Genomic DNA, 12,214 nt, shown 5'->3' on the forward strand with positions numbered 1-12,214 from the left:
TGCTCTCCATCCCACCACCCTGACCACCCTGCATCCTCTTTTTTCTTTCTCATTGTTTTTCCTTTCCTTTGCCAAATCATTGCCCTGCTTTGGTCATTTTCCTGTTTTGAGTCACCCCGTGCCTGCAGTGCTTTTTCATATTGGCACAGATGTGGAGTGGGGGCAAGGCTCCCAATTCCCAGCCCATGGGGAAGTGACACCCTCCCAGCCACCAGCACAGGGTGAATGAGAAGGATGACAAATGACATGCAAATGTGTTCCCTGGAGGCTACAGAAAAGTCACTTCCTTGCACCTTTCTGAAGAGTGGCATTTGCATGATATCAGACACTGACATCCTGTTGAACTTTCTTGGAGCGTGCAAATTATAGAGACACTCGTTTGGGGATTTACACTATGTTGACTGAAGGTTGCTTGGTGGAGAGGAGAAAATGAGCTGGCTGGGGAAGGCATGGAGAGACAAGGGAATAATTTGGCTTCAGCTCTGAGGTAGGAATTCTTCCCTTTGACAGTTTTCTCTGTCCTCTTGGCATCCTGTGGAGGTTTTTAAAAATATCAACAACAACAAAAAAAGGCAATAAAAGGGTTTTGGCTCTCATATCTGCTTTTGTGACAGCTTCCCACAGAGCAAAAGCCAGGAATCTTAGAAAGTTGCCACTGCACTGTCCATGTTGCTGGGTAACAATTTCTGCTCCTCACATGACCCCAAATGATAATAATGAATTGCATCCCAGAATGCAGCGTGGTGCTGGACCTGCTGGCAGATGGAGCTGCTGCCTCTGCCCGAGTGTGTGGGCACTGGAGCAGGAGCGTCTCCAGACCCACCTTACTCCCAGTCACAGTTTTCATGGGATCTGGACCCAAGTGCCATTCCTTTCTGGCTGGAGTCAGGATGCCCCTCTGGCTCCCATGGGCCTGCTGACAACAGCAGTGGGGACGGACCAGGGTGGCACTGGTGGCCCCATTTGGTGCACATGGGGCCAGTGCTGGCCACCACCTCCCATCCCTCCAGCATGGAATCCCCTGTGCCTGACGAGGTCTGTGGTAGCATGTGAGGGTGCCCAGGGTTCATACCCACCATGGAAAGCTTCTGGTACTGGCTTGTCTGACTTGGCACTCATACAGATAAGCCAGTTTTCCCCCCAGTGGCAGTGGCCATTACAGAAACAAAATCTGACAGCTGCACCAGTCTGTTTTAAACCTGGCTCACCACGTTAAGGAAAGTGATTATTGAGTGTCTTCACATGTACAGTAGCAAAGAGTGGTTTCAAACCCATTTGAAGCTAAGCTCGTGGAACCTCTCATATAAATAAGGGTTTAGAGGCCACTGAAGATCCTGACACAAACATCCTTGAGCATCTCGTTTGAGCTTGATTTGTTTGTGGTCCTTTAGGAGTCCAATGAGAAATTTATTTGCTGAGGAAGGAGGCGTTGGTGATTTTTTTTTTTTTTTTTTTTTTTTTTTTTTTTTTTTTTACTGGTGGGGTTAAACCTTGTGTAACTCCACTGCTGCCAGTACATACTGAATGGACACATTTACCCATTCTGTGAGACATCACACAATACTGTAGCTTATATTTGTCCAGGAGAGAAAAGCTGTGCTGGCACACAGCATCCTGATAGTGGTGAATGGGACTGAATCAGAACAACATGTTTTTCTTTTATTTATGGAAGAATAAGCTATACTGACAAAACACATACAAATTTATACCAATATGGCCAGTCTTTGTCTAAGCACTGAAGTCCTTTTCTGGGAATTTGCTCCCAGCAGAAGGCATTGCCAGCTCTGTGCCAGGCCCAGTCAGAGGGTGGATGGCACAGTTCCCATTCACCAGCTGCAGCAGGGTGTGTGTCCATTCTCCCTCCTTTCCTAAAGACAGAATATTCCCCATAATGGTTTGCAGCACTGCTGAGGCCACAGCTGACCTGGGCTGTGTTGTGAGAGCCCTTGTAGGCTGTTCCAAAGCAAAGCACTGTGTGACAGAGAACTCATGAACTTCTTCACTACTGAAGAGCAAGAGTGGGCACTCATTTGAAAACATTTTTATTTTTTGATCATAAATCACGCATTTTGGCCTCTGATACAGGTGATCTACAGAATACGTAGATCTAAAGACTACAGAGGCTACTGGCCATGGCAGCAGAAGGATGGAGCAGCACTTGGCTTGCATGCTGGGGCAAGGTCTGTTGTGCAAACCATGCCTTTGGTTTGCTTGCCTGAATTTCCCACTATGTCCTTATCTTCAGCTGCCCTGAGAGACTGAAAATACTGCTTGTTCCTGCATGCACTGATGAACCCACACCAAGAGGTCAGGTTGGTGTCTAAAACAGAGATTTTTGGTTTCCCCCAGTTTGTCTTGGTGCATGGGAGGATGGTTTGGTGGCCTCTGTGTAGGTGAGCTCTTCCAACACTGCACAGGAAGACAACAGCACAAATGAAAGCAAAAGGAGAGGTAAAGGAAACACATGAGACTTCCAGATGGGATTTTGGAAAGCACAAAGCCAGGATGTTGTTTCTTTTTAGGGACTGAGTAGTCTGACATGTTGCAAAATACAAAGGCTTGGCATATTCCCAGCAGCAGAGGGAAAACTGGGGCTACCCAGAAGCAAAACCTGTCATTAGCAGTCAGCCAGGCAGAACGGGCTCCTGAGTGCCAGGAACAGCATGGAAGGGAGGGGGACTGAGCACCATAAAGGTGATTTTCTCACCCTGGCAGTCTAATGGAGGGGAGCAGAGGTCTGTGAGGGCAGCATGTGGGATTGGGATGCTCCCAGAATTCTTCAAAGGGTGGCAAGGAGCTGCTGTTTGCCCTCACACTCACCAGCCCTAAAGTCCCATTCTTCTGTGTAGGCTCTGGGTCTGCTCCCCCAAAAATCAGAATAGTTTTGACCTGCAGTTTTTCTCCCTTTTGTTTTCACTCAGTTATACTTAGCTGCCCTGAGAAATCTTTTTACATGTCCTCCCCAGTCCTTGCTGTGATCCATGTCATCCTGGAGGCATGCAGTAATTTAGACTGAAAGCTGTGCTGTGCAGCTCTGTTCTCCACAGCTTCACAGGATGGAGGAAGTATTGATGTGCCCTGATTTATCTCCCACAGATGTCCTCTCCCTAGGAGTGGACTTGAAGGACAGAGAGACACAGAAAACTGAATCTAGGAAGCACCAGATTTAGAAAGAAAAGAGGAGGAAATTTTGCAGACCAGGTTGGATGGATGCAGAGAACATTGTAACTTTGCAAACCCAGTGATCCAAGGAGTTGGCACCATGAATTGTGACACTGCTGTTGCCACATACAAGAACACAAGCCCTTAGGATGCCTTCATGTTTCCCAAAGGAATCTTCTAAAATTAAGAGTACTTTTACATTGATGCTGCTTTAGACCTTATAGCAACCTTCCAGTATATGAAGGGGACCTACAGGGAAGGCAGAGAGACATTCTCCATCAGGAACTGTAGTGATAGGACAAGAAGTAATGGCTACAGATTGAAGGTGGGGGAAATTTTTTACTGTGAGGGTAGCTAGACAGTGTCACAGGTTGCCCAGAGAGGTTGTGGATGCCACAACCCTGACATCCAGGCCAGGCTAGATGGGGCTTTGAGCAACCTGGTCTAGTGGGAGATGTCTCTTCCCATGACAAGGGGGATGGGACTAAATCATCTTTAGGGTCCATTCTAACCCCTTAACATTCTGTGATTCCCCATCATGACTAACCAGCCTCTGAGGGTGAGAAGATGAGGATAGGATTGCATTTAAGGCATGTAGATATGGCACGTGGGGACATGGTTTAGTGGTGGGCTTTGTGGTGCTGGGTTAATGGTTGGACTCAATGATCTTAGAGGTCTTTAATCAAACCTGAAGTATTCTATGGTTCTTGGTTGTGGCTGTGAGTGTCCCCACAGCAGCAAGCACAGACACACTGTCAGGTTGTGCCCAAGGGAGCAGCACCCAGCCCCAGTGCTGAGCAGAGCGTGGGTGCAGCAGGCATGGTCAGACACAGGGTCTGGGGACACTGCTCCACCATCACAGCCCCCTCTCTGCCCTGGCAAACAAAAAGCTTCTGCTGACAAGAGGTGAGGTGTATTCAGCTGTCCTGTCTGGTTTTGTCAGGGCACTTTCCTTCCTTCAGCCAGCATAGTCTAAATAGCCTCTGTGAGCCTGCTAGATAGATGTGTTCCATTTCAGTCCTTGTCTGTCTCACTCTGCTGAGGTCATTTACCTGCTGACAAGCTCCTGTGGTCAGAGATAAAAGGAAAAACCATCGGCCCTTTAAGGATGCATCCAAACATCTTTGCAACACTTTGCTTCAAGGAAAATATGGACAGATGTTGCATTCACAATATATCACTCATATCTGTGTTTGTAAACAGATTTATCACAGCATCTGCAGAGTTGTATTGCCATCTCCTCCATATTAATTTCCTTTCCATTTATATAGTACAGCTCCTGTTTATTTTATTTTCTTTTTACATTAGATACATTAGCTATCTTTATCCTTTCCTACAAAAAGAGTGCACTCTCTGTGGGGAATATTTAATCAATCCAGTTTGTTCATTTTAGTGCATAAAAACACAAGCCAGGACTGTTCAGAGAGGTGCTGCCCGGTTCTGTTTCTCATCTTTTCACATCTGTGCAGAGCAGGTGGGAGGGAAGGATAATTCACAACAAATCTGGTAAACAGGATGCTCTTTCGGTGTTTCCTGTCTCCTGTTGCACTGGTGGAGCTTAATTTTCAGGAATCAGCTAAGCCTGAGGTCAATAATGCTGTTTTAATTTCTCTGACTTGCTGTAGCTGATATAATACAAATACAATATAATGAGGCGTTCATGCATCTGGGAGCAAAAAGTCAGCCTGCTTTGTTATCTGCCTGGATAAGAAATGTTTAGTTATGTTCAAATGAAAAAAAGCAATTTGCTGAGTATAGAAAGAATTCACACAAGAGAAGGGGAAGTTGCAGTTGGCAGCCACTTCTGCAGCCCCACAGGCTGACCAACACCCTGGTCAGATGGTCCTCAGTACTGCCCTGCACTGAAGGTCCAGCTTGACCCCAGCACTGGAAAGGGGTGGCTGGGCTCCATGCACAGTGTGGAGAAGAATCTGACTGCAGGTGGACCTCTCCAGCCCCATGACTGTAGATTTGCAGTCACCATGACTGGTGAGAGTTGTTAGGATGCTGCCCCATCCCCAGGGCTGTGAACCTGGGGCAGGAAACTTTTGCTTATCTCCCTCCAGTCAGGAAGGATTTCTCTTCTTTGCATTAAGCCTAACCCAGATTCCTGGGTTTGAATACAGGGGAGGGACTGGGGTTGACTAATCCCAACAAGAATTTAACCAAGAGTGAGTAAGGGCTCTGGGCTGCAGGGAGTGATGACAAATCTTGGAAACTCAAGCCTGTGCTTTGGCAGGGAGGTTTGTTTGGGGATTGGTTGGGTTGGTTTTTTTATGGTCCTTTTTATCACTTTTCAGCTGTACAGTGTGTTCTCAGATGGTATATTTGCCACTTCATGTTTTTGGATCGTGACCATTTTTTCAGCTAACAGAACAGGGAGCGACTGGGTGCTTGGCCAGCTTCTTTCCCAGTGAAGCAAAAGAAAACTTTGCAAGAGGGTTTTTCCAGAGCTCTCTAAATGGATTTTCTGTCACCATATCCTGCTAACTCTTCTACCCCTCTGACCTCTCAATGCAGATTTTGATGATGTGAGCTGCCAGAAAGTCCCACCATCACATTTTCTCAGGGAAAATTTTCAAATGTCCTACCCCATCACACTTTGCATCTTTTCAAGAGGCATATTTAGGCCTATAATATCATGCCTATCACTAATCAGTAAGCCAATCTTTTGGCTGTATATTTGCCAAGGGGAGATTGCCAAAATGACTCTGGATAGAAATAAAGCCATGCAGCTCTGCTGTGGGGAAGAAGCTAGGACTTTTCTCATTGGCACAGTCCCCAGGAAAAATCACAAGCCAGGCTTTAAAATGAAATTTTTCCAACTAATGTAAAGGGTTCATCCTTTATCTTGGCTTTCTGGAGAATTAAAAAAAAAAAAAAACTTCCAGAGATTACTTAGTTTAGATTTTTCAAGCATTTTCTCTAGTCAATGCTGGGCTAGAAAGCCTTGTGCTGAAGCTGGGAAGGGAAAATAAGAGTCTCTCATAAGAGTCTTCAGCACCCTAATTGCTGAGTTTTGGGGCCAACTGACCCTAGGTTATTTTGAACTCTTTGCAGGTTCAGCAGCCCAGGGGAACAGAGGTACTGGTGGTGCGGCAGGATGAGGAGGTAGAATCAATTTTTGTGGGGCAAACTGTCATCTATGGGAGCAAGTCAACTTTAAAACAGAATCACAGATTTGCAGAATATTCTGAGTTGGAAGGGACCCTCAAGGATCATTAAATCCAACTCTTAAGTGAAAAACCCATACGGGGATCAAATCCACAACCTTGGCATTATTAGCACCGTGCTCTGACCAACTGAGCTAATCTCAGTGGCCAAAACGATTGCATGCAGCTTTGAAAAGGACCTGCATTGTATGACTTGATCCCTGTGAGTCTGAAAAATGATAATCCTGCCTAAAACCATAAAATCTGGCACCAAGAGTTATACTTTCTTTGCACTTTCTCTGACCTGAATCAGTTCCTGGCTTTCCTTGATGGTGCTGGCTGGTTGGACAGGCCGTGTCCTCCAGGGAGACAAGCCATTGTTTCCCATCTCCAAAAAGGTGCTCTGCTGTTTTCATAGCCAGCCTCCTGCTGCTGTACCTGCACTCACAGCCTGTCAGGCTCTCACATTATCAGGCATAAATACCATGTGTACAAACATATTTGTTATTACAGCAGACAGGAAGGGATTAAGTGAGTGCTATAAAATTAACCTCAACATCAGTCAAAAGAAACAAAAGCGAGAAAGGAACAGGGTAATCAAATGCTCTTATGAGCAGGATATGCTCAAAATGATTTCTCCATCCCATTACAAATGCTTAGAAACTGCACAGCCTCTCCAGCACAGTGAGATTTTGAAATGGTTTAATGGGCATTAGGAGTTCAGAGCTGATAATGCTGCTTCCAACCTTATCCTTTCACTCCATGAAGATAGGTAGTGGCAATTGACTGGTGTAAATTGGCTTGTTTTAAAGCTGTATTTGCCGGCTTGGATGTGCTAAAAGTCTCTCTACAGAGTCTTCAGAGCCTGAATGTAATGTGTGTGGTTAAGGTGTTGAGTTTCTTCAACGGAGGACTGGTTGCAGTGTGTGCCCTACAGGCTGGAGAGCTGGGACCTGCTGTAGTGGGGCTTTATACCCAATTACTGGAGAAAAAACAGGGCTATTGGATAGTTTTTGGTCACTCCAGACAAACTTCTCACTTTGTCTTTTTTTTTTTTTTTTTCAGAACAAACCCTTCATGATGTCAATCAAAAAGGAAGGTGCCCACAAGAAGTGGGCTGCCCTGAAGGAGAAACTCGGACCCCAGGAGACTGACCAGTCAGAGGCCAACCTGGAAAATGCAGAGCCAGAGCTGTGCATCCGTCTCCTGCAAATGCCCTCAGTGGTGAATTACTCTGGGCTGAAGAAGAGGCTGGAGAACAGTGATGATGCCTGGATGGTCCAGTTCCTGGAGCTGTCTGGGCTGGACCTCCTGCTGGAGGCCCTGGACAGGCTGTCTGGGCGAGGAGTGGCCAGGATATCCGATGCCCTGCTCCAGCTCACCTGCATTAGCTGTGTGCGAGCGGTGATGAACTCCCACAAAGGCATAGAATACATTGTGAGCAACGAGGGCTACGTCAGAAAACTCTTCCAAGGTGAGGAGACATCTTCATCCATCACATGTGGCATCGGGTTGGGGCACTTTCCTGTTGCTTATCCTCCTGCCCTGCGCCAGGCTATTTGGAAACGGTTGGTCATAACTGATTAATGAGATTATTTTCTTCTTTAAAATAAAACTGCTATGAAATCACATTGCCTGTGCCACCCAGTGCTATTTCCACACGAATACTGTCATAGTTTACTGAGAAGCTGGGGATAAACCCGGACTTATCTGTATACAGACATGCGAAATCTTCAGCACCTTTGGTTGTCAGCAGACATTTGCTGTTCAGTCTTTGAGAGCCCCAAGGGCAGAGGAGAGGAGCTGAAAGGGCTTGGAGTCTTGCAGACTGTAAAGAGGAGGGAAAGTGGCATGTTTGGACCCACGAGAGCCTGCTCTCTGTGCTGCTCACTCTGCTCCTTCTGGAAGATGGTCGGAAACACCACTTACATTCTCCTGCCATTCCCTTGGCTCGTTGTTAACTTTGAAATTCATCTCGTAGAACTTATTGTACAGCACTTAATGGTGCTGGAAGGATAACTTCTGTGCTGCTCCACAGAGATCACAGCTGTACTCAGAAACCCTTATAAACAGCTTTTTAAAATGCATTTATTCTGAAAGCTGACTTGCTCTCCTCTTCAGTTTTTGAAGTCCCCTTCCTCTTCACCCTGAGTTTTCTTAGCCTGTATAAAATATGGGCCTGGCATTTTTGTACTGTGAAAACAGGGGGGGTATCCTGGACTTTTCAGTGTTGGAGCTTCTTTGTGCTTTAATATAGGAAAAATAAGAAGGCCTAATGCACTCCATCCCAGCTCTCAGGGCTCACAGAGAAAAAGTATTGCAAAAAGGGGGACAAATAGATGGGGACCCGTTGGAACAATTTCTCTAATTCATATGCATATTGAGCTTTTCTGCACTAAAAATAAGAGTCATTAATCAAAGAAAATTGTTCATCTGCTGTTCTAGAAAATACCCATATGTGAAAATGGGAAGTGAGTTTTGTGACTGCTGAAAAATCTTGGCTGCTGTTGCAGCATGTCACTAGGACATGGAAAAAATGAATAACTACATGCTGTACCAAAATGCCAATGGGATACCTGTAGCATTTACTGTTCCTACTAGAAGTTACCATCACATAATGCTATTGGGATGAGATATCTGTACATTAAGAAATTTCTCTTCCCATCTTCCATTGTAATGGGTCCCCTCCTTCAGTCTCTTTTCTACTACTGCTCATAATCCATGTAGCAGAAGACACTGAGATTCAGAACATTAATGTCATTATAAATTCTGTTTTGTTTTGTTCTGTTTTTCCTGCAGCACTTGACACAACTAATGTCATGGTCAAAAAGCAAATATTTGAGCTCCTGGCTGCACTGTGCATTTACTCATCAGATGGCCACTCTTTGGCTCTGGATGCCTTGGACCATTACAAGGCAAGTGTTTGGTTGGAGCAGAAGGAATGGCTCAGTTTTGATCCATGCAGAGTTCCATGTACCCCAGAAAAGGGTGGGAGTAAAGTTTATTTTGTATTGTTTCGGTAAGAGAAGTAGGGGTTTTATAAAGTGAAAACAGTAGGAAGTTTTTTGTGGTCAGTGTAGGTCTGTGGTGCTGTTCTGTGACTTGTGTGGACAGATGACTGCCAACCACAAGGTGTTTTCTGGTAGCAAAATCACCACCAGGTCAGCAGAATAAATGGTGCCATACCCACAGGTTTCAGTGCCCACGAGCTCAGGTACATGCATCAGTTGCCAGAAAGCACAAAGGGATCCAAGAGATGTTTTCAATTACTTTCGCTGCCAACCAGCCCCTAGTCCATAATGGAGGAGTTTTGCTTTTGCCTGTGTCTTCCTGTCCTGTGCACAGTGGGATAAAATGAGGATTTCAGATGCCAGTTCCATCAGAGAGCCTGCACCAGTCATGGGCATTTATGTCTATACAGAGCATTCTTGTCATAATATCAGTTGTGTTACCAACAGAGTGTGAAGAACCAGCAGTATCGATTCAGCATAATCATGAATGAGCTCTCCAACACAGACAATGTGCCATACATGGTGACACTGCTGAGTGCTATCAATGCCATCATCCTGGGGAAAGAAGAGCTAAGAACAAGGACACAAATCAGAAATGAGTTCATAGGTAAGGATGTTTGTTACACCTTACCCTGGAGAAAGTCAGTTACTAAATGTTTTTTTTTTCGGATGTATCCATAAGGTGCCTGAAGAGGCTGGGGAGCAAAACTGCAAATATTAATTTTCTTCCTTCTTTTGACCTTTATTCTTAATAGCCTGTCAGCAGATTTTTTTTAACTTTGCTGCTTTCCCACAGCTTTGAATCCTGGCAGCACCGTATCACTTGAGCTTCTTCAGGACGTTTCTATAACCAACCATCTTTTGTGGCCACATTTCCATATATTACAACTACTTGTAAGAGTTGATAAAGTTTCGTCCCTATGTGTCTACTCAGTTGAGCCACAGAGGCTGTCACATGGTTCAGAAGTTCATTCCAACTGCTGGAATCCCAGGCTCCTAGGTACCGTTGTTGGGATTCACTCACATACTGGTTGCATCCGAGTTGGTGAGCCTGGGTTTCATTTCTCTCCATGGAGATCAAGGATCAATTTGAGCATATCAGACTGATTTTAGATATCTAAAGTGACTGAGGTCACTCGTGCCCCAAAAGTGCCTGTGTCCCTCAGTAACCCCAGAGGGATTGTGCAGTGGTTCACACACACAGGTGCTGCAGATGTGTGCTGTGGTGTCTCATCATTTACCAGATGACTCTACCCAGTTTGATAGATCCATCTGAAGATATTTTCACTTTTTCTCTCTGCAAAAGGTGTTTATGAGCATAACATAAAGATCATAACAAATAAGTACCAAGTGGATCATAATGCAACATTATCTATTTTTTTCACCTGCCAGGGCTTCAGCTGTTGGATGTTTTAGACAAACTAAGGTAAGGATCTCTACTTATTTTTTTTTTTTAAATGAAATTCATAGTGAAGTAGCTGTGGAAACATAATATTTATCCAACCTTCTGTTGTGTGAAGTGTAGTGTGCCTGGGTGGAGTGGACCATGCCTGTGTGCATCCATTCTATGGGAGCTAGAGGCATTTGGCCAGTGTTAAAATGCTCTTGCCAACAACAGTGTCACGGGGACAGCTGTTGGCACAGATGGCATGTACAGAGGCTCTGGGCACAGATGGAGTAGCAATGTCCTCATTGAGGCTGTTTCAGACTGAATCTGAAGCAATGCTGTGGGCTCACTGAGCAGCTCGCTGTGTTCAAAATCACTTCACTTCTGCTGTTGGTCCCAGAAGCATCCAGCTAAAACAATTTATTAATGCATATCTGAATGTAATTTAAAAAATATTTTCTATCAGAAACATCTGTGCTAAATTCTAGAATGCAGTTTATGTGGGTTGCATTTATCCATGTAACTGGAATTGCTCCATCCACCACCATAAAAGTTAGGAAAGAGAAGATCTTTTAATAGAGCAGCAACTGTAAAATTCTAGCACTGAGTGTGTGGTCTTGAGAGTACTGAAAAAGGTCAGCTATGGAGTGTCTGTGTGTTTTTTAAATCCAGGTTTGAGTAATGGAGAAGGAAGTTTTTCAAATAGAAAACATCACTGGAATACTTTCAATTAGTCTTGATTTTAAAAAAATAGAGGTGGCCGCCTGGTTTCCAAAAGTTCAGAATGCCACTCTGTTGCTATACAGCTCCAAGGAGAATTCCATAGCAAGCCTATACTGGGCCAGGTTATGCCATGAGAAGTCCCATTCCTTTGTATGTGTTGGTTGTAGGAAGAGGTACATTCAGTTCAAGAAAGGATGCACTGATGGCATCTCATCCTTTATAAATAGGGATGAGTTGGATAGTTTCTACACCAACTGGCTGAGTCTGAGAGGCAAAGATACAAAAGCCATTTAACAAAAACAATCATCTGAAAATTAGTGAAGGGCTCTTCAATGAAAATGAATGCTGTAATATTGCAGAGACATCGAGGAGGAGGATCTGCTTATCCAGTGTGACACATTTGAGGAGTTCAAAATAGAGGATGATGAGGAATTATTAAGGATATGTGATGGGATAAACATGAATGATCATCATGAAGTCTTTTCATCTCTCTTCAATAAAGTAAGTTGTCCCTCACATGGGGTGCGAGGTCACACAATGGCAAAGTGAATCCACTTTGCTGGGACCCAGCCTTGCTGTGACAGAAGCTGCTCTCTCTTCCAGGTGAGCCGCTCTCCAGTCTCTGTCCAGTTGCTGTCCATCCTTCAGAGCCTGCTGCACTTGGAACCATCTCACCACTCCAGTCTCCTGCTGTGGGAGTCCTTGGATGCCGTAGTGAACAGAGCCCTTTTACTCGCCAATGACAGTAAGAATGACATATCCATCCAGCCTTGCACACT

General features: G+C 44.9%; 1 protein-coding gene across 1 annotated transcript; it reads left to right on the top strand.

The window, feature by feature from the left end:
- The first annotated feature begins 7,199 nt into the window (after positions 1 to 7,199).
- Positions 7,200 to 11,094, top strand: LOC134045743 (inverted formin-2-like). Its single transcript, XM_062495699.1, has 4 exons — positions 7,200 to 7,788; positions 9,114 to 9,229; positions 9,773 to 9,932; positions 10,718 to 11,094. Exons 1-4 carry the CDS (start codon positions 7,392 to 7,394, stop codon positions 10,753 to 10,755), a joined length of 711 nt encoding a protein of 236 aa, XP_062351683.1. The 5' UTR covers positions 7,200 to 7,391; the 3' UTR covers positions 10,756 to 11,094.
- The last annotated feature ends 1,120 nt before the right edge of the window (positions 11,095 to 12,214 follow it).

Source organism: Cinclus cinclus, chromosome 6, assembly GCF_963662255.1.
Source record: "Cinclus cinclus chromosome 6, bCinCin1.1, whole genome shotgun sequence".
Lineage (NCBI taxonomy): Eukaryota > Metazoa > Chordata > Aves > Passeriformes > Cinclidae > Cinclus > Cinclus cinclus.